This window comes from Bombyx mandarina, chromosome 12, assembly GCF_030267445.1.
Source record: "Bombyx mandarina strain Sakado chromosome 12, ASM3026744v2".
Classification (NCBI taxonomy): Eukaryota; Metazoa; Arthropoda; class Insecta; order Lepidoptera; family Bombycidae; genus Bombyx; species Bombyx mandarina.
The window spans coordinates 1,233,125-1,257,268 of NC_143219.1; the positions used below are offsets into that span (position 1 = coordinate 1,233,125).

Here is a 24,144-nt window from a genome sequence, read left to right on the forward strand (position 1 = left end):
CTTCTCAGTGGGTCGCGTTTCCGATCCGGTGGTAGATTCTGCGAAGCACTGCTCTTGCTAGGGTCAGTGTTAGCATCACTCCGGTTTGAGCCCCGTAAGCTCACCTACTAGTTAAGGTTACGCTGAAATAGCCTGTCAAGGCTATGTAGGGAAAAAAAAACCGTTTGCTGGCGTGGCGACGTAAGCCGTGGCGCTGCTTAGTAGTAAATATCTACAGAAAAACCTTTAGTGTTTAAGTTGACGAGAGACCACAACCGCTGACCGCAAATGTCACTTGTATATGTATGAGCAACCGTAAGCGATACGATATTTCAAATAGTGTTATTAAATTATGCAAAACTAAACTACTCTCTTCACCGAATGACAGACAGGTGAGTGATTCTGTCTAAGAAAAATCTTTTTTAAAACTAAAGAGTTTCAAAGCTTTTAAGTGATAAAGGTTTTTCTTTTCATATATTTCGCTCTTGCTTCTTTACTACATAGTATCGTTATTAGTCAAGGTCGACCACATTAACCGGACGTATGACTCTCGCCTGCGGGGCTTCCTTTCTCAATCTGTTTTTATTCTGAAGCGACGAACAAGGGTAATTAATCAGCATAGGACATACGAAGCGTTTGTGGTCTAATACAAGATGTCCAAATTAGTCAGCTAGTCAAACTAAGGTCTACCCCAAAACCAGTAGTCAGGGAACATGAACCATTTCATATTTTCATAAGTTTATTGCCATTGTAGAATGAATTGTTTTTTTTGTGTTTTTTTTTATTGATTACATAGGTGGACGTGCTACTAGCCCACCTGGTGTTGAGTGGTTACTGGAGCCCATATACATCTACAACGTAAATGCGCCACCCACCTTGAGATATAAGTTCTAAGGTCTCAGTATAGTTACAACGGCTACCTCACTCTTCAAATCGAAACGCATTACTGCTTCACGGCCGAAATAGGCGGGGTGGTGGTACCTACCCGTGCGGACTTACAAGAGGTCCTACCACACCACTACCACTGTTTGAGAGATTACTGGTGGCCCGGAGGCCTTTCCAGTTTTACCAGGCGAGCAAGGGAGCCAGAGAAGTGGGACTTGCTAACAGCTACCCGAGCGCCTCTAAAGGAGACCTAACAACTCAAGAGCTGCTTCGGGAATGAGTCTACTAGTGGATCGGAATCGCGATCCGCTGAGAAGATTCGGTGAGAAACTCAGCGGGCTGATGCCTATATTAGGTTGCACAGTTACCGGGTATGAATTGTCCATGGTCCTCTCAGCAATGATGTTTGATCGTTGCAGTGCAACTTAGATTAGTTTCGTAAAGAGATTTTCGTACGGGCTAATGGTTCAGACGTAGGAATCAATGTAATAAAGCCTTCGATGGTTGTAGGAATAAAGCAATTTATTTTTGTACAATAAAATTCGAATGTAACCGCGTTACTGGAAGACATTTATTTGACAGACCGGCTTCGTCACATTCGAGCGATGAACAAGTTTGTTTGCTCTTTGTCTGGTTGTCTATATGTAAATGTAGATAAGTCTGTATCTCTGGTTCCTATAGAACATGGAATCCTAGTTTGGGGCAAGACGACCATGTTTGATTTGACCCCGTTTATTTTTATTATTCTAATATATTTATTTAAAATTGTATTAGTTATTTTTTTTTAAATAATATAAATACATTTTTTTGTAAACACTATATACATTACTATTATTATATTTAATAACAAGTTGAACTTTTGTGATTATTTTATGTTCTGTTAAAGAAACCGAATATAATAGAACACATGAAAGCTAAACTTTAGTTTACAATCTCCACAAATTATCTTGTTTTTAACGAACAAATTTCCATCGATTGGAAAATGTTTTGTTACGTTTCCACACGGAACCCTTATAATTCGTAAACAATATCTACATTAATGGAAAAAGTTCAACAATCGTTCGAATTCATCCCAATAGATATATTTGTTTTCAATAACAATGTACTTATGATAAAGAAAAAGGCGGTATTAAAGGCTTCGTCAAACAGAACGCGTACTTAGCGCTGCGTTTTAACGTCGCGCTCTTATCATGTCACACTAATTGACTACTTGACGCAACGCATTCGCCAAATCATAGTGCCTTTCGATAGCAGTGTGAAATTTTAAAAGTATTAAGATGTCGAGTGATTCAGATGTGGCATTGTATAAGCATGGGTATTTTCTAACTATTTCTATCAATTTTTCGGGCTCTATCCAGAATTTTAATACACAATCACTCGGACGCTAAAATAAAATTTGTAAAAAATTACAATGTGTGACGTCAAAGCGCCCTAACGCCGCGACAGAGCGTTGCGTACTTATAGCGCTGGGGCTCTGTTTGACGGTATGTTACCATAGTAGTACAACACATCTCGGCGTCATAGCGCGGCGTCAGTTTAGTGTTCTGATGTGCGTTAATTACGCGTTCTGTTTGACGAAGCCTTAAAGCTTCTATACGCCAAGTAATGTACAATGTTAGCGCTAGTATATTCTCTTGTATAACTTTACTTACCTGCTTTAATCTGATTACGAGTAAAATTGCAGTCATATAATTTATACACCAATTTACTTAGTGAAAAACGTTTATTAGTACACTTCAGTATCACCGACGTATCCTTAAAATGTTCTTACACATTTGAAACTCTACTGAATGAATTGCTGCATTCAATTAAATAAATTGTATAGCCTTCCTACAATTACTCGATCCTTTTCGTAATGCAAAAAATATATTAAAAAATGGTAGATTCTGTGCAACGTCTTTGTGATTTAGCTTGTATTTTTAGAATGTGCTTAGTATTTTATTGTTGAATTGATGTTATCAGAACTTCTTAGTCTTAATTCGACTTCGAAGTTAGACTTAATTCTGACCGCTAATAGCTGTGAAAAAATATCGTTGATTAATTATTATTAAATGAAACACTTTTTTTTTTAAATGGCTCTTCGTTTGTTTGTGTCTGAAAAGTAGTGTTAAAGTTTTTTTAATTTTCAGTTTTGGCTTACAAAGTCAATTCGTTGTTAGAACCTAAGGTCGCGTAACAACAAAGGCTTTAATAAGGAACTGTATTTGAATCTTAAACTTTAAATCTAAATCATGTTTGAAAATTCTAGAAAATTCTAGACACTTCTAGATAATTCTAGAAATTTCTAATAAGTGGTTTCGGAGATGAACACAAAAAAAAAGATAGATTTTTTTTTTTTTTTTTAATGCCCTTGTAGGCAGACGAGCATACGGCCCACCTGATGGTGAGTGGTTACCGTCGCCCATGGACTTCAGCAATGCCAGGGGCAGAGCCAAGCCGCTGCCTACCTAAAAAATCGCTAATGTATCTTCTACTACTATTCTTTAATTACCTACCTACCCTACAATTTTTATTACTTTTTTTTTTTCCGACGTGCAAACACACCGGACCCTGTTTTAATTTATTATGCATTGATATTCATATGCAATCGACACCGCCCGCGAACGAATGCACTCCACGATAGTGTTTCGAAAATTTAGACAAGGAAAAGAAAACAATAACACAACTACATAACATTTTATTTATTTGTCAATTTACACACAAGGCACGTGTCCGTTGCCGCGGCCATTTTGCAATCCGCACGTTCCGTGTTTCGTTGCATTCATAATACTGTTTGTTTGTTACACAATTGTAATGTAAAATTTATTGACGTAAGCACATAGCCTTTTTTATTTTTAAGACTCAGTTCTGTAATATACAAAATTATAAATTGATACAATTAGTGTTACAAACCATGATGTAAATTTTTAATTGAAATTTATAATATATTGAATAAATCGTTAATTTCAAATAATTATTAATCAATTATAAATACAAAATACAGATGCAACATAACCTGAAAAGAATCTGTGTTTATTTCTCAATTGTGTTTTCTTAAAAATAAATATGTCAAAATTAAATTAATGAAATTCAGATACCTAATATTAAAAAAATTCCAGCCATTTCAAAATAATTCTTGAAGGTTTTGTGAAAAGCAGAAAATAAACATATTTTTATTTATCAATTCATAAGATTATTCCGAAGATTGTTTAATATTTTAAATAAATTTGTTGTTTATATATATACTCCCTGACTAGTTCGAAAAAATGAAAAATAAAATACAGATTATATAAAAATGAGCTCAACTACAATCATTAACGTTATTTATATACACTAACTAATTTTTAAGCTTCGATATTCTGTTAATTATAGTCTTCAATAACTACAATTATTTAGGTCTTAGGTTTGCCAATTCAATTTGTATTAGGCCGTGTTTAAATCAATTTGTGAATTTGTCACAATATTTTAAAAATTAAATCTGCTTTGGCTGTTTAAGGTAGCGATTGTTCTTTTCATTTTACATTCTTAATTGCGTAAAAAAAGCCTTAATATTTTTTTACGGTAGTTTGCATAAATATTAAAATTTGGGAACTAATTTTGACAATTGATATCTTAGTTACCTACCATGGAATTTGTAAAATATTGGAAACTTCGGAAATTGTAATTTTTTTTAAAGATAAATGCTACATCGAACCCGAAAAAATAATTTTCATTTTACCCGCGAAATTGTATTGAAAAACGTTTTTATTTATCAAACGATTTGATCGCAATGAATATTCTTGTTTTTAATATTTACGACCTAGCCACGGTTACAATGTGTTTTGTCTCTTTTGATCAAGATTGAAAATGCAAAAAAAAAAGCAAAACACAAAATAACCATGTCGGTTACAGCATGTTTCTTATTGATAAACTGGTTAAAAATAATATACCACATTCGATATCCACCCACCCACTGTGGAGCACTTACGAACAAACAAACAAAGCTTGTTTACAATTTAATTAGACGGCAGATTTGAATATTGACATTATGAATGACTATGTTATGCGTCTTACATTTTCTCACTTGTCGTCTCACCACATTTTAACTTACCCGGTGAAGTTAATAGTGTAAGAGCCGGTACTGGGATCAAAGTTCTGGGCTGGGTGGCCATTGAAGGGATTGGACTGGGCCTGGTAGTTCTGGGACTGGAATTGGCTGGATGGCTGTGGCGTGAACGCTTGATACGAAAACTGAGGTTGTTGGTGATAAACTTGGCTCTGAGGGAACTGTTGAGGTGCCTGATTGAAGAGGTTGCTTTGCTGCGAGAATAGCGGCGACCTGTATTGACTTTGGGATTGAGGTTGGGGTTGATATTGCGCTTGTTGGTATTGACTTTGGGGTTGCTGGTACTGAGGCTGCGGTTGGTATTGGGGTTGTGCTGGGAAGCTCGATTGGAAGCTCTGGTACTGCTGCCGTTGGTATTGCGGTTCAGGTTGAGCCGGCTGGGCTGGTTGTTGGAACTGTCTGAATCCTTGAGCGGATTTCGCGCTCTGTCTGCCGTTGTATTTCGGGTCTTCGTAGATTTTTGGGTCCTCGCGGTACTGACCGTCGTCTTCTTGTCCGTCAGTCAAAGCGTTGGAAGACGGGTCGTGCAGCGTCGGTGGTGGGACCATGATGCCGGCTCCTGAAAGGTTTAGGAAATAAGGCAAATAATAACGAGGCGTAACCCATTGGAAGTTTTATTCGTGGTAAGGTAATGTAAGTTCAAACAATTTGTCATCATGTAGTTTCAATTGCGCCAAAATGTTTTGTTATAATCGATATTAGACAAACGAATTTAGGTATGTCTTTTTTTTATTTTATTGCTTAGATGTGTGGACGAGCTCACAGCCCACCTGGTGTTAAGTGGTTACTGGAGCCCATAGACATCTACAGCGTAAATGCGCCACACACCTTGAGATATAAGTTCTAAGATCTTAGTATAGTTACAAGGGCTGCCCCACCCTTCAAACCGAAACGCATTATTGCTTCACGGCAGAAATAGGCGGGGTGGTGGTACCTACCTGTGCGGACTCACAAGAGGTCCCTACCACCTACCTAAATCGCTTCACACAACGATATTAGAACACGTCATTTCGGATCCTCCCGATCCACTAACGGTGCTTTTAGGTACCTCAAGCACCGGTCATCGTTCTCGTCGAACCCGTCACTTGCGACGAAGGGCTCGGCGAGTAAATTAACCCACAGACACAGCCCACTAAGTTTCTCACCGGAGGTTCTCAGTGGGTTGCGTTTCCAACCCGGTGGTAGATTCTGCGAAGCACTGCTCTGGCTAGAGTTAGTGTTAGCAACATCACCAGCTTAGAGCCGCGTGAGCTCACCTACTTGTTAGGGTTACGTTGAAGTGGCCTCTCAAGGCCATCAGCTTAGGAACGAAAAACAAATCACCAATAATAGATCCACAAGTGAACTCAAGCCTACCGCCCAAAGTTAATCGAAACTGGCCTTATTAAACACACAAAACTAGACCGTGTTATGAAATCAGATGCGAATCTCACAGTTTCTCATAGTCGGACCTTAAGAACATCTAATTAGATTGGTTAATACGTGGTTTTTGTGTACCAATACCCATGTTTTAATTGGCAGTTTGTAAAAGTGGCTCTTTAACCTATCGTCTATTATACATATACAAGTTGTAGATCTATAGTCTATACGATTTCGTACATTCTAAGTGTTCTATTCCTCACGATATAAAATTTGGACAGGGTTGTGAGCTGTATACAAAAAAAACATGTAATTATTTAACCTACGATTTAGTACTAGTTAGGTAACGTTAATATGGTCTTGTTATGGTGTAAAGGATAAGACGTCCGTTGCATTCGTGTCTAGCGACACATCGGGTTTCGAATCCCGCAGGCGGGTACCAATTTTTCTAATGAAATGCGTATTTAACAAATGTTCACGATTGAATTCCACGGTGAAGGAATAATATCGTGTAATAAAAATCAAACCGGAAAAATTGTGATTTCCGTAATTACTAGTGGTAGGACGTCTTGTGAGTCCGCACGGGTAGATACCACCACCCTGCCTATTTCTGCCGTGAAGCAGTAACGCGTTTCGGTTTGAAGGGTGTGACAGCCGTTGTACTGTTAAAAGTGAGACCTTAGAACTCATGTCTCAAGGTGGGTGGCGGCATTTACGTTGTAGATGTCTATGGGCTTTGGTAATTACTTAACACCAGGTGGTCCGTGAGCTCGTTCACGCGAGTTCAGAAAGAGATGATTAAAGTCAACCCACCTTGGGGCTCGAATCCTCTAGCGCTGCTGGCTCCGTACGAGATCTCCCTTTGTTTCCCACTCTCGTCGATATACCCATACTTCCCCGCGACATCCCCATTAGGGTACTTCGTTTCAATCTTGAATGAACCATCAGCCGCTTCATAGCCATAACTGTATGATCCGTCATCGTTTTGTCTGTTGATTTGCTTTAGGATCGGGACCGGAGTGGTGGCGGGAGCGTTTGATCCTTGGGCTTGTATCAGCAGCCACGCCGAGCAGAACACTAGAGTCTGGAAAAATTAGAGCACTCGTTATATTTTCTTTTTATTTGACAAAAAAAAAAGGGCAATTGTAAATCAACAGACTATAAATTAATTATTACTTATATGGTTGGACGAGCTCACAGCCCACCTGGCGTTAAGTGGTTACTGAAGCCCATATACATCTACAACGTAAATGCCGCCACCAACCTGGAGATATGAGTTCTAAGGTCTCAGTATAGTTACAACAGCAACCCCGCCCTTCAAACCGAAACGCATTACTGCTTCACGGCAGAAATAGGCAGGGTTTATGTTTGAACATTATTATGGTTCTATTCTCAAAGACTATTTATTATACTTCTATAATCACAGATTTCGCCAAGACTACACTATAGGCAAATAATATTAAAAGTAAACAATATTAATCTATTTTCAATTTGACCACAGACTTTAAGCATTACCATGTATGTGGGTACCTATATATATGTACCCACATACATGGTAGTGTGTGTAATGTTTGTGTTTATTGATTTAATGTATTTTTTATGCATAATATTAAAAAGATATTAGCATTCTGCACTCCTTATAAGTGTGGGAAATTTCATATTCCTCCCTCCGCGCAATTTTCGTAAAAAGGGGTACATACAAAGTTTTTGCTTCACGTATTAATTAATAAAGATTTATGTACAGAAAACTTGAAAATCAAATGTAAATGTTACTCTTTTATTGAGAGTGAATAAGTCCGCGGCTTAACTGCCTTAATTGCAACCGGCGCCCATAGATTTCAGAGCATGAATGTCGTCGCCAATCTCTAGGTGTGAAGTCGGTATCTTAATGTTATGATAGGTGATGCTCGTGATGTGGTCATGGTATGATAGGTGATGGTCGCTCCGTTTTGAAGGGTGGATTAGCACTATGCAACTGGGACTTAGACATGAAGCGTCAAGGTCAAGCAGGTGATGTGAATAGGCTCCGGTAACCACTTAACGCCAGGCGAGTCGCAAGATCACGTAACTAAATAACTTCGTCAGTATCCCATTGCGGGCTAGTTCAAGGTTGAGGCAATATTTTTCCATTCAGTAACTCTAATCGCTTTCACGGTAGCTTAGTGTTTTTATCTTCAATATTCTTGGTATTTTTGGCCTTGACTTGTCGCTTGTAACTCTTTATTAGGAGTCACCACACGTTGCTATACTCGGTATAGACATATACTTATTTCTCTTGAATACCGATAATCTTAACCTCAAACTGGAATTTTGTTTGCGTTGCGATTGTCAGTACTACCGATAATCTTTCAGTTTTGTTTAAATAAACACGTATGTAGGGCGACATTTTGTTTTGCGGTTAGTTATTATTCGATCTATTGTCACAAGATCAGTAACGAATATGGTTTGTGTTTCCTTAGTCAAATAATGGAGCTCCAATTACTTACATGAAAACTTTACGATTTAAAGCGATTATTTGTGAGTGCCAATACGAACAAATTGAGGGTTGAATTGTCTTTTGGAAATGGAATTTTTAAAAATGGTAATTTTAGCTTTATGCCTGCTTATTTTTGGTCATTACATTCTTTTCGTTGCTTTCGATTACTTTTGCAGTTTTCATGGTCACGGCCGATTGTCAAACACATTTATTTATCTTTGTAATTAAAGGTGCGTTTTATTTGGTATCAACATCAACAGTTCGCTTTTTTTAATTGAACTTCAATTAGGTTTGCTCCATTCAAATAGCTGAAGAAGTTTTTTTGTTATGTTATATCACTACATACTATAAAACAAAGTCGCTTTCTCTGTCCTTATAATAATATCTGTTTGTCCCTATGTATAATTAAATCTTTAAAGCTACGCAACGGATTTTGATGAGGTTTTTTTAATAGATAGAGTGATTGAAGAGGAAGGTTTATATATATAATAACATCCATTAGATAGTGGAGAAATCTCTATATATAAAAATGAATTTCTGTTCGTTAGTCTCGCTAAAATTCGAGAACGGCTGGACTGATTTGGCTAATGTTGGTCTTGAATTATTCGTGGAAGTCTAGGGAAGGTTTAAAAGGTGAGAAAATATAAAAAAGCTCGGAATTATATAAAAACAAACAATTTGTTTTTCCTTTGATGTGTCCCCTTGATGTGTCTTTTATTTATCGATTGAGGCACTAAGAAGTCTCACGGGTCAGCTAGTTAATAATAAAATACAGTTTCCGAAGCGAAGCGGGGGCGGGTCGCTAGTTTCCTCTAAATTTTAAACTTCAAATCGCTCTACGGTGAAGTTGCAAAAATATCGCTTAAACCAAATTGCTTTTCACCACTCGATATATATTATGCTCTTATCGATAGCTCTTATCGATCTATAGTTTTAATATCAAATTAAGATTACGTCGATTATTTTGCGAAATAATTATGATCGATAATTAATAATCGTTTCATCACTATTTTAAATATGGCCGCTTCACAGGTCTTAAGAAAAGCAATAATAAATTCATTCTTTTTTTTAATAGAGCTGATATAGATAGTCACTGAAACCAATAGACTATAAAGCGTACTCCATCATGGCGCAGGTCTTAGTAGCATTGGAATATCGACTTTCGAATCTTTCGTCTGGGCTTTTAATAAGGAAGTTATATTTTGTTAGGATATATTTCGATAAGGCATAATAATTGTTCACGGAACATTGTCTGCTCGTAAACGTCTTAGCGCAGGCAGCCTTGGACAAGCGGACGTGAACAGATCTGAAGGAAACCAAACGGCAAACCAGCGAATTAGCACTATTCGTTATAGGCTTTCGAGGTGATTAGAGTTCCTTGTAACTATTTGAGGAAAACTGTTAATTGTGTGTAATTATATTTCTTATTTTATTTATTAGATGTTTATTAATGGGTATATTTTTTGTTTTTTGTTGCTTACATGGTTGGACGAGCTCACAGCCTTTGGTGTTAAATTGTTACTGGAGCCCATAGATATCTACGACGTAAATGCGCCACCCACTTTGAGATATAAGTTCTAAGGTCTCAGTATAGTTACAACGGCTGCCCCGCCCTTCAAACCGAAACGCATTACTGCTTCACGGTAGAAATAGGGAGGGTGGTGGTACCTACCCGTCCGGACTCGGTTCTACCACCAGTATGGATGTATGTTAGTTACTCTTTCAAGCAAAAACTACTGGCTGGATTTCCATGAAACTTTACAATAATATCACACCAGAATAACACGTTTGGCTATGATTTATAAAGATATAGTGTAAATTACCCAAAATATAACAAAAAGTGTATAGTAAGTAGGAAAAAATCGGCCATCTGCAAGCTATTCTGGCGTGCGCCGCAAAAACCGTTGGAGTTACATGTATATAAATAATGTAAAATGCAGATGTATATCTTATCTAAATCTTACAAAAAAGCCCATGACAGCATATGTTTGACTTTTATGTGTAAGCAATTATCCCCAAAATAGTGAACCATGAATATAAGAAGAGGAGACATTAGATTTTTTTCTTTGATACGTTCTTATTTTACTGTGTTTGTTACTGTTAAGGCCAGATTTATCTTATCTTATACCTTTAAACGAGCAATTCTTGTATATATATAATCTGAATCTCGGAAACGGCTCCAAAGATTTTCATAAAATTTAGTATACAGGGGATTTCGGGGGCGATAAATCGATCTAGCTACGATTTATTTTCAGAAAATATTATTTTATTCGTGTTTTCAATAATCAACTCTTACCGACATCTATTGGCGAATAATAATACTATTTTTCTTAATTGAGGGCAACTAACCAAAATGGCGTTATCAAAAAAAATCGGTCATCATCTAGTATAAAAGACAATTCAATAAGATCAAAGATTAATTACACCTCCCGAAGCGATCCGAGGGCGGGTCGCTAGAATATCATAATTTAAGCGAGCACACTTATTATCGTACTAGCGACCCGCCCTCGCTTCGCTTCGGAAACATTAAAACACACATGAAACAAAAAAAAAAAAAAAAAGTAGCCTATGTTCATCAGGGACAATGTCGGCTTCTAATGGAAAAATAATTTTTCAAATCGGTCCAGTAGTTTCGGAGCCTATTCGAAACAAACAAACAAACAAATCTTTCCTCTTTATAATATTAGTATAGATAGTATAGATTAGTACAGATTAAAAGAAAGTTTTCGCTTTTCGATTGTCATGTTTCGTGTTTTTTTTTTTATACGAATCGAGAAATGCAAACGTATTGAATAATGAAATAATGTTGCGGGCGCACTTAAAGTGAACGGTTAACAGTTTTGTTTTATTTCTATTTTAATTGGCATTGGTTTGTTTAAAATAGTTGAGCCAAGGTTTTGTTGGTGAGCAGCGATAGTCAAAATTACCGGTTTTGTAGTTGTCGGTCACATAGGAACTATGGTTATCCGTGTTTTAATGGATATTTCATTACCAGTCGTACCATTACCATTAGTATTTGAAGTCGTCGTGGCCTAAAGGATAAGACGTCCGGTGCATCCGTATCTTGCGATGCAACGGTGTTCGAATCCCGCAGGCGGGTACCAATTTTTCTAATGAAATACGTACTTAACAAATGTTCACGATTGACTTCCACGGTGAAGGAATAACATCGTGTAATAAAAATCAAACCCACAAAATTATAATTTGCGTAATTAGTGGTGGTAGGACCTTTTGTGAGTCCGCACGGGTAGGTACCACCGCTCTACCTAATTCTGCCGTGACGCAGTAATGCGTTTCGGTTTGTTTGAAGGGTGGGGCAGTCGTTGTAACTATACTGAGACCTTAGAACTTATATTTCAAGGTGGGTGGCGCATTTACGTTGTAGATGTCTATGGACTCCAGTAACCACTTAAAAAACCAGGTGGGTTGTGAGCTCGTCCACCCATCTAAGTAATAAAAAAAAATCTTGTGAAGTAAGAAAATATACTTAAGTATCAATTTGTAAAATTCGAAATGTTCCTTATCGTAATAATCATTATCACACAAATAACCATTTAATTTAGTCGGATCCAACCAGAAGCGGTATTAAGTATTTTAAAACCGTCACACTTCACATAGTTTATATTTTTAAAATACATCAAGGTTATTTCGAATCATAATCTTATAATTCATTCTACACCTTAAAGCAACTTAATAAATATTAGAATATTCCAGATAACTATAAATATTGTATAGCCTGAAATGTAACAAGTTAACCTTGTAGACCTCATGCCGTAATGACACCTAGGCCGTAGTGAATACAACTCTGATTAGCATGAAATCTATTATGGAATGCAATGTCACAGTAATGACACAGAGTACATTAATATGGTACGAAATGTTTTCCAAACTGGTTTATTTTCCGGTCGTTACTTCGGAAGTTTATTGGGCTGTCGTAAAGTTATGATTTTTATGAAAAGTTCACGTACATACTACGTACATTTAAATGTCAATAATAAAATCTGTTACGTGTAGTTAATAGATAAAGGATTTATTTATGAACTAGCGACCCGCCCTCGCTTCGCTTCGGAAATATTAAATTTTATTATTGATAGCTGAGTCCCGCGATGTTACCCGCGATTATTGTCGTACAGCCGGAGATGCCGCGGGGCGAAGCTAGTTTAAAAAAAGTAGCCTAAGTTACTCCTTATATCATCAGCTATCTATCAGTAAAAGTCCCGTCAAAATTGGTCCAGCCGTTCCAGAGATTAGCCGGAACAAACAGACAGACAGACAAAAATTGTAAAAAATGCTATTTTGGTGTATGTACCGTATACATATTCATGTGCATGCAGTAAAAAGCGGTTATTTCAATATTACAAACAGACACTCCAATTTTATTTATATGTATAGATGTAATCCACATTTACATGTTTGTTACTTAGCAAGTCATTTATATTTTTAAGGGCTCAGTTAAGTGCATGTATGATTTTCCTAACGGGAAAAGGTTACTGCTGTCATGGTCATTAGCCATGGCAGTGGCACAAGCGTGTGTAATCTACATCGTTTGAGGAACAACATTGGTCCTAGACGGGTGTGAGAGTTTTCAAGTTAAACTGACTTTTTGAAGTCGATGAGAATGACATTCAATATTTCTTTGAATAGTGACGAAGATACACACATGCGAAGCTAACAAAATCGTGTAAAAATAAAAACAAATCTTTAACTCCGCCCCGCGGCTGGTGGTAGGACGTCTTCTGAGTCCGCAGGGGTGGGTACCACCGCCCTGCCTATTTCTGCCGTGAAGCCGTAATGCGTTTCGGTTTGAAGGGTGGAGCAGCCATTGTAACTATACCTACTTGAGACCTTAGAACTTATATCTCAAGGTGGGTGGCGCATTTACGTTGTGGGTGTCTATGGGCTCCAGTAACCACTTAACACCAGTTGGGCTGTGAGCTCGTCCACCTATCTAAGCGATAAAAATAAATAAATAAAAACCGAACCGTGAACTCTTGACAGTACGGGAATACATCTGTTTGTCGCTTGGTTGACAGTGGCGCCATTTAATTATATGTTTCGCATAGATGAGCTTATAGACTCCACATCGTCACTGACCACATTAAGTCTTCCCAAGTGGTATTAGATAATGCCTTCCACTTGAAACTGAATCGCGAACCGACTTTCTGAAATCGGACCAGGGCTTTTATTTTTTATTGCTTAGGTGGGTGGACGAGCTCACGGCCCACCTGATTTTAAGTGGTAATCGGAGCCCGTAAATATCTATAACGTAAATGCCGCCACCCACCTGGAGATATGGATTCTAAGGTCTCAATTTTTATAGTACAACGGCTGCCCCACTCTTCAAAAGGGTACCAGTTCGTTCAGAATTGCGACACATCCACACACATACCAGATCCCACGGACAATAGTAGTTTTAAAAATAACACATCAATTTAGCCTTTGTAAATGTTAGCTTTCTTTGAATTATATCTCAATTTATCGTACACCGTTTTGTTGTTTGGTATGCAAACCGCGCCTTCACCTAAATAAATGGAGGTGACGCCGCGCGCTCCACCTAGTTAATTGCGTAAGTGTTGACCAATCACCGAACGAATTTCGATTGTATGCAATTTAGATCAAATTAATATTTGTAAGACGCCAGATTTAAATGCTACTAGCGCCAAGATTATCTCGTCTGCTTCAGCCGGTGTGGAGAAGGACCAAAGTTATTTTCTAAGCGCAATAGATTAGCGGTCAAACTCACGCCTCGCCTGCTGTTAAGTTTTTAATGGAAACCCTTAGAAATTATAATAAGTGGTTCAAATTTGAATTGTATTGTGTAATGGGTATAATGAAATGAGGAAGAGAGCCGAAGCCGAGCCGAACTGGGTTTGGATGATGGATTGGACTGGATGATTTTCTTAAGGATGACATTGAAAATAAATTGATTTTTTTAATTATTACTTTAATTATGGATGAATGAATGGTAAATTATATAACATCATAATATCTTGCACTGGAATAAAGCATACACGCTGCTTTTAACTTATATAATAACTCATTCTCACTATGCTTAGCGCATAAATTATTTATTTCTTTCTTAGTTACGTAAAATAAGAGAAGCCTACGTCTATCAGTCGACAACAGTGGGGTGGTAATGATTTCTTACCTATAAAACAGAAAACACAACGGATTTTTAGCAGGATGGCAGTTCTTACCCGTGCGAGCTCTCAATATGTCCTACAAACGATTGACTACCAAAAATTTAAAATGAATAATTTTCTTCTTCATGTTTCATTGAGTTTCTATAGTCGCTTAGTTTTGCAAGTGCGACATTTATCCACGTGAAGGTCTGATCGTATTGAATAGTTGCCAATGTAGCCATGAAGCTATTGGCACTCATTAAACAAACCTTGGACCGTTAAGTACAATAAATTGGTATAAAACAGAAACCAGACCAGAAGTTTGCGGGCTTAGTTTTTGTGTGTGAAGCCCGAGGGTGAAAGGCAACTAAAAGATTCATGGGTGAATAAGGAACACCGTTATCTGAGACCAAAGAAATTTTTAACCCATGTAGTGGCCGTTTGCGATCATAACCCTAGCGTACTTTAGTAAGAGCGCGGTCAAAACGGAATTGGTAAATATGTAACAGGTCCATTGAAAGTGCCGAGACCCCATAACATCGCTGCATCCACACCCTGCAACCTCCCTCCTGTCTGAGCCTTTGCTTACCCACCTGTCCTGGGGAAACTGGAGAGGCCTCCGGGCCATTAGTAATCCTTCAATCAATAAAAAAAACCTGCAATATAGGTAGAGCCGCCTCTGTTTGAGCCTACAGCAATGAGCCACATTTACAGGAAAACCATACTGTGATCCTACACGTGTAGGTATTGCCATCCTGCCTGTTTTGCCGCCAAAACCAAGTGGTTTCTAGATTGGTTCCTTCATTATACAGTAATTAAGATTTTGATTCCGTATCTCAAGATGATATCTAAAGACCCCGGTAATGCCTCTACACCAGTTGGGCTGTAAGCTTGAATTATACTTGGACAGAATTATTAGGGTTACATCGACCTCAATTATTTGAACGAAACTTGAACAAAAGAGAAAAGCTAATTCAACAAAAAAAAGCCTTGTGACTTTTACAGTTGCACATCTCTAACCTAACCCTATAAGATTTAATGTTAAGGAAAAAATTGTGCATTTTTTCTACCTTCACCTATTCGCTGGTTACCTAAAGGGCTATTCCAGCCTGATTCTGGCTGGTAGGTGATCTCGCGGGGCTCAACCTGAGAGAGTTTGCTAACATTAGCCCTAACAAGAGCAGAGCTTCGCCAAATCTACTAACGGATCGGAATCGCAACCCACTGAGAAGATCCGTCGAGAAACTCAGTGGGCTGTGTGTGGGTTAGTTCGCTCGTTGAACTCTTAGTCAGATCAACGAGTTTGACAAGGACGGTGACAGACTTGACGAGCCTGAAAGGACCGAGGGTCGTGTAAACAAACACATATCGTCTTCTCGCATTAAAACTGTATAATCTCAAAACTTACTAATTTTACAAGAGAGTGTTTTAAATGTTTAACATGGGATATTTTTAATATTAATCATCTTTGCAACATTTATTTTTTACTTTTTACCAGTTACATTATCTGTCTTTTACAGTAAGATAAAATTATGTATTAATTTTGTTAATGGTAGTCAAAATATAGGTAAATTAAAAAAAACTAAAACTAAACTACGCTCTTTTGCCAGTATTTATGAGAAAAATACCTACTGGTGATACTAAATGTTTACGCATATTAACTCAATTTCGAATATATTTGGAAATTGTATACTTTTATTGTGAAAACACGATATCCATGTAACTGTCGCAACCAGGGCAGATTTATTGAAAAGTTCCGATGCTTATCGCCGCAGATTTTCTTTTTTTTTATTGCTTAGATGGATGGACCAGCTCACAGCCCGCGTGGTTGTTAAGTGGTTAATGGAGTCCATAGACATTTACAACGTAAATGCGCCACCCACCTTGAGATATAAGTTCTAAGGTCTCAGTATAGTTACAACGGCTGCCCTACCCTTGGAACCGAAACGCATTACTGCTTCACGGCAGAAATAGGCAGGGTGGTGGTACGTACCCATGCGGACTCACAAGAGGTCTTACCACCAGTAAGAAGTTCCACTCCACCAGTGATGAACACTCGCGATGTTCATTAAAGGATCGCGAGATTATAATGGGACCACCTTGAACTACTATAATGTTATTTCAAAGCATTCATTCAAATAACTTACTACACAATTACCGATTTTTACACATATTTAATATATACATATTCGTTTTTATAGTTTTGCCATGTTTGAGGTCTAGTGGTATCCAATAAGTTCTGTAAATGGCTGCTGCGCGTTGAAATTGCGACCTCGCGGTGCAGTCTGGCGATTTTAAGTGTAGATCCAAAGCGTCAATTTAAACACAACCGGATCACGATAGCGTGAATGTCAGGAAATAAACGCGTGTCTAAATTATAACTAGAACAGAATTGTTGCACGTTGAGTCATTTTCTTTATAGACTTATAATATTTATTTTATTACTAGCGATCCGCCCTCGCATCGCTTCGAAAACATTAAATTTTATTATTGATAGTTGAGTTTCGCGATGTTACCTGTGGTTGTTGTCGTACTGCGGGTGACGCCGCGGGGCGAAGATAGTCTAAAAAAGTAGTCTACGTTACTCCTTATATCATCAGCTACCTATCAGTGAAAGTCATCAAAATCGGTTCGCGCGTTCCAGAGATTAGGCGGAACAAACAGACAGACAGACAGACAAAAATTGTAAAAAATGTTATTTTGATGTATGTACCGTACCTATATATTTACATATGCATGTAGCGGTTATTTCAATATTACAAACAGGAGTGTCTGTTTTTTTTTTATATGTATAGATATTATAATTTGTACTTTATTTCAAATTTATTGTTGTAAGTCGTAATTTGTTACCGACGTCTGAGCTGGTGTGTGTCTAATCAAGATTCGTTATCTAATTAAAATTATAATTAATCAAGTAGGCCCTTTGATAATGCTATTTGGCCTAGGATGGACCACCGACTCGGAACAGTTTTATCACCAAAGAATCGCCAACAAATCTAGGGCTTGTTTTTCAATATATCTACCTACATAACGCATCGTAATCGTAAGACAAAAGTATACTGGATTTTTGAATTGTATATACATCATCATCATCATCATCAACAGCCCACAGTCGTCCACTGCTGGACATAGGCCTCTCCCAATCTACACCACTGAGCCCGGTCTGCTGCTCTCCTCATCCACTTCTTGCCGGCCACCGTGCGGAGGTCATCGCACCATCTAGCCAGGGGGCGTCCCACGTTACGTCTTCTTGTATATACACATTTTTAAAAATGAAACACCCCACATTCATCATGAGATGTTCGAAGCTATCCATCCTGCAACTTTAAATTTTTCATAGACACTCCTTTTGTGAGGTCGTCCTCGCCGAACCCGTCGCTTGCGATGATGGGCTCGGCGAGTAAATTAACTCACAGACACAGCCCACTGAGTTTCTCGCCGGATCTTCTCAGTGGGTCGCGTTTCCGATCCGATGGTAGATTCTGCGAAACACTGCTCTTGCTAGGGCCAGTGTTAGCAACACTCCGGTTTGAGCCCCGAGAGCTAGAGTAACGCTGATATAACCTCTCAAAACTATCAGCGTAGGTAGGAAAAAAAAAGTATTTAAAATTATTTTACCTCCTGATCGGAGTTTTGTCAGTGGTTTAATTAATAAAGCCTCTAACTTAACCGCCTAAGATTTTTTTACCGCTGTAGGCAATGGAGCATACAGCCCATCTGATGGTAAGTGGCTCACGGACATCAGCAATGTACAGCCGCAGCACAGCAATTGCTTATTCCGAAAAATTGCATACCCATCTTACGATACGATAGCGATGCAATGACAAAAAACCTTGTTAAATATTATATTAGCAACTAGCACGATGTTTGTATTACTAATTATTACAACAACAACTCTTGAAGTAAAAATTCAATCGCTAATGACCACGAAAACTAAAATAGCAGCGGTAAGAAACAAACATAATTTGTTTATAAAATTTGTTTATAAATACATAATTAGTGCAATAAAGGTAAATACGTAACGTTGTTTTAAAATAAAATTTAAGGCTTATGAATTTCATTGCTTCTAATTGGTACTAAGAATACATCTCCGCTTTAATGCATCTATCTATATTCTAAAGGTGTTTTTTAGGTAAACTTTATGTTGTAAAAATCATTTGTCATTAAGTTATTATACTCGTAATATAGCTGTTGTTTTTCTCATACGTAACAGAACCTTCAATTACCATGAAAAATAAAAATGCAAAGTACTCACTCGCGATGTTCGATTTAGAAAAAATTTTTAACGCAAACTGTCTAATCTAATCTAATTTAGGTCTAATAATTTTTCCTACTTAATACATGGCAGCTTCAAGGGGCTATTTTTTTTTTCATTGCCCTTGTAGGCAGACGCGCACACGGCCCTCCTGATGGTGAATGGTTACCGTCGCCCATGGACTTCAGCAATACCATGGGCAGAGCCAAGCCGCTGCCTAGACCTATGCGCGGTTTCGTAGGTGAGCTCACGTACTCAGCCTGGGAGGACTCGCTAACACTAGTCCTAGCAAGAGCGGTGCTTCGCTGAATCTACCGCCGAATCGGAATCGCGACCCACTGACTAGGTCCAGTGACATACTGAATGGTTTATGTCTATAGGTTAGGTTAAACTTCGAATTCTTATCGAGTTCGACGAGAACGCTGACTGATGCTTGGAGTGTCGAGTGGCACTGAAAGTGGATCGGCAATATCGATTTGATGTTTCAAAGACCAGCAAAATGAGTACAGATCTAGGAAATAAAACTAAAATGATTTTGTCAATTCTATTTTTAAAAAAAAAACAATATTATGGTGCACACAGTTGTTTTTAAATATATTAAGTTATTGATCAAATACAATCCTATAATAAAACCCATAAATTACGCTGTAAAGCATTAAGCTATTGTTGCAGGAGATTTAATCATTTTATAATTTTCTGAGAAGTATTGCTTATGAGAAAAAACCTGAATTGCTCGTGTTAATCTGTATTACTATCGTAATATGGATGGTAGCTATTGTGAGACACGAATTAATAACTTAATATTAAATGGCATTACAGTTGGCACACAAAACTTTATTTCTGAGAAAGATAAATCTTATAATTACAGGCTATTTATATATTTACAGGGCATCTTCATTTTTGAGCAACAAATAAATGATAATACTAAGTTTATCGAGGGAAAATTAATTAAAGACTCGTTTTTAAAAGTTGTTCGTTTTTGAGTTAATTACGATTTTATTAAATACCTAGTTACCGACCTACTATATTGTATCCATATTATAACATGTATTCACTATGTATAATATCCTTAGTTTAATATTTTCATACCAAGTATCAGTTCGAAATTATGCTATAGATAATAAATGAACAATGCTTATGTCCATAATAACGGGACCGTTTTTGGCTATGTATGTGGGCACACTTATTCTATATCAGATAGATAAAATCGATATGGATAGAGAGTTCACTCTAAATGGGCCTAAGCGTTAAGAAAATATTAAATTAAAATCGGATATTAAAAATATGGTATGTATGTCAATTTTCTAGTATATACCTATATTCCGGAATCGCAGCTTTTGCGTAGATGGCACTGTTCTATTATTTTAGCTGGCTTTATTTATCGTAGAATTACCGTTTTAAATTGGAAGCTATCGTCACATGCTTAAAAAAAACAAAAATAACAATATAACTGACCTTCAAAACAAACATGGTGGCTTGTCAAAAACGCGCGCAAAATTTCTCTCGAATCAACTGTCAAAATAGGTTTTCCCGCGTTCCTTCGCCGACGAGTTATGGCCGCCGTTCACTTCACTGTTGTGAGTGTAAACGAGGCCCACTTGTATTTATAACGTTACTTAAATTACAAAAGTGGTTGATATTGTTATGCAGAGCGGAGCCCTAGCTCGGTTTTGTAATATTACACCCCCGCTGGCTACAAGTACCTACCGTGACGATTAGTCGCACCTCGTGGCGAAAATTCTTTAAAATTCTCGGTCAAGTCTCTTTATTATTATTACGACTGTGTGTGTGCATATCTCTCTTTTTTATCTAATTATAATAGTGTGGTTTTTTTTTATATGGCCAACTCTTTTGGCATTGATTTTTCCAATGTCAAAGTATTTACAAAAATGACAGGTGCTTAGAGGGGAAAAAATGTGTATTTTATATAAAACTTAATTCATTTCGCTTATAGGTATGACTCAGATTAAAACAGCGAAAGAAATAAGGAATTCGAAAGACGGAAAAGTGTGCTCCAGCAACATGACGCATTCAGCTTGAACTGAAATAAATATTATTAAACCAGACCGGCCCATAGATCTAGATGTACACAGCAAGGCCAAGTGCAACTGGTTTCGCTTCGTCGCATAGCTCGAGTGTCAAACTGGTCCTACAGTGCTAAGTACTACGTACATGGTCATTAAACCAATTGCTTATGTGTCAGGTGTAAATTTTTAGCGATTAATAAAATATGTTTTACCTTTTAATGTCCTACCTTTTCACTACTTTTCACATCAGAGGTCACAGTACCGAGATTGGACTATTAGTATGTTTCTAATTTATCTTAAGTCAAAATGTATACTACTTAAATAAGATGTTAGCCGGGCGTTGTGGTAGCGTTGGGACAGAGTTGAAAATTTAGAATGTTATAGATATAATAGAAACAAAATACAATAGACAATAGCTATATAAGCTTAAATATTCATCTACTTCCGCCTAAGTAGAAAATAAATGTTGAGCCTTCAATCTAAAGCCAAAAAGCTGACTGGCGGTACACGAGTTCATTGACCTCTCCGTCTCCGCGTGATCTTCTGGATTAGTCGTTTTTAAGTGAATTCTTCTAGAACTTCTGAAGTCGTCGTGGCCTAAAGGATAAGACGTCCGGTGCATTCGTATGAAGCGATGCACCGGTGTTCGAATCCCGCAGGCGGGTACCAATTTTTCTAATGAAATACGTACTCGACAAATGTTCACGATTGACTTCCACAGCGAAGGAATAACATCGCGTAATAAAAATCAAACCCGCAAAATTATAATTTGCGTAATCACTGGTGGTAGGACCTCTTGGGAGTCCGCACGGGTAGGTACCACCACCCTGCCTATTTTTCCGCCGTGAAGCAGTAATGCGTTTCGGTTCGAAGGGTGGGGTAGCCGTCGTAACTATACTGAGACCTTAGAACTTATATCTCGAGGTGGGTGGCGCATTTACGTTGTAGATGTCTACGGGCTCCAGTAACCACTTAACATCAGGTGGGCTGTGAGCTCGTCCATCCATCTAAGCAATAAAAAAATAAATAAATAAAGAACTACTTTTAACTGATCTTTGGTCATTGCTTTCTCATGCCGACTAATCCTTCTAGTTTCCTTATGATATCCTTCCAAAAGACATCCCCCCGCTTATTAATATTAATTCTCTATTAATAATATCTCTATATATAAAAATGAATTGCTGTTCGTTAGTCTCGTTAAAACTCGAGAACGGCTAGATCGATTTGGTTAATTTTGGTCTTGAATTATTTGTAGAAGTCCAGAGAAGGTTTAAAAGGTAGATAAATATGAAAATGCTCGGAATTAAATAGAAATAACAATTTTGTTTTTCCTTTGATGTGTCCTCCGTCGGACTGATTCCTTTTGTTTGTTTTATGTTTATTTTATAAAAAAAAGCTTAGGTCTTTTATTTATCGATTGAGGCACACTACGAAGTCTGCCGGGTCAGCTAGTTATTAATAAATATACTAATATTTTTGGTGGTATCTACTGATTTCTAAAAACGTATGCCATGTCTTTTTCGTACATTCTCAGCTCAGTTATGGATCAACTCGTCCGGGCATAGCTGAAATAGCTCCTTAGGTTACCGGCGAATAGGTAAAGAAAAAAAAATGGATTAATAAGATCAATTCACTGAAGGTTGTTGAGAGTTCCGCGTTTTCATAGCCTCCACACATGACTCAGTGATATTTGAGACGTCATTCAAGTGTCGTGTTTATTTGCTTTAGAGTGAGCGATAGTAGTAGAGTTGTAGTGAGTGTTTTATTTTTCTTCTATCGACTCCCTACAACCATTTGACACTCTCTTGTACTCTACTGTTCACTCTACTACGACAAATTCAAAAAGCGCTACAAACGAATGAGAGAGATCATAAATTGAACGCTGCTTTTCACCTTGAGACATGAGGCCGAATTCTTAATTGTATTTTTATTACTAACCGGTGTGCAGAATGCGAGTTTTTTAACGTTCTCGATAGCGTAAAAGTTAACTCAAATTTGTATGCAGTTAGAACAGCGCCCCTAGCGGCAAACGTACGCAAACGTTCCAACTCCATACAAATTTAAGTTTACATACAAATTTAAGTCAGATTATCAAAATTGTTATATCACTTCGAAGAAAGTAACTTTTTAGTGGAGGTAGGACCTCTTGTGAGTCCGCACGGATAGGTACCACCACTCTGCCCATTTCTGCCGTAAAGCAGTAATGCGTTTCGGTTTGTTTGAAGGGTGGGGCAGCCGTTGTAACTATACTTGAGACCTTAGAACTTATATCTCAAGGTGGGTGGCGCATTTACGTTATCTATGGGCTCCAGTAACAACTTAACACCAGGTGGGTTGTGAGCTCGTCCACCCATCTAAGCAATAAACAATAAAAATAAAACTTCGAAGAATGTAAAGTTTTTTTTACTAATTTTTTTTAAATAGTAAACTGTAATTTTAGTGGGATTAATGAAATAAACATGACATGACTGATAAACATAATTTTTCCTCTACGTATGAGTTAGTTAATTGTCGACCTGAGTTAGTGTATAATTACTACTCGAAATAGAAGCAAAGTTGCTCATGCTAATACTATAATGATATAATTTATAATCTTAATGGCTTCCCACATTTTATAAGTCAAAAACTATGACAGCTACAGAAATGTGAGTGAGACTCCTGTCTCATTCACATTCTGTAGCTTTAGCATTAAGAGCTTGAAACATAGATTCGTATTAAAAAAATTAAAAAGAAATACATAACTCTACTTAGTCATTTTTTATTCTGTGAAGATTATATTATTCTTCACACAATTAAAATAAGTAGTTGAGGTCTTTCGAAATGAAAATAAGAAATTTTGCAGTACCTAGTTCTAGTGTTCGCAATTCCCTCTCATTTTCGGAAAATACATGAAAAAACAGTATAAAACGTAACTGATGTATAAAGGCACTGACCCTTACCTAAGAAGTTTAATTTTA

At 37.4% G+C, this 24,144-nt stretch overlaps 1 protein-coding gene across 1 annotated transcript; it reads right to left on the reverse strand.

Moving 5' to 3' along the window:
• Window positions 1–3,530: 3,530 nt before the first annotated feature.
• CPR55 (cuticular protein RR-1 motif 55) lies at window positions 3,531–20,776 on the reverse strand. The gene is made up of 3 exons (XM_028175027.2): window positions 20,616–20,776; window positions 7,121–7,391; window positions 3,531–5,507 (listed from the first exon to the last, which is right to left on the reverse strand). Exons 1-3 carry the CDS (start codon window positions 20,628–20,630, stop codon window positions 4,930–4,932), a joined length of 864 nt encoding a protein of 287 aa, XP_028030828.2. The 5' UTR covers window positions 20,631–20,776; the 3' UTR covers window positions 3,531–4,929.
• Between the last annotated feature and the right edge of the window lie 3,368 nt (window positions 20,777–24,144).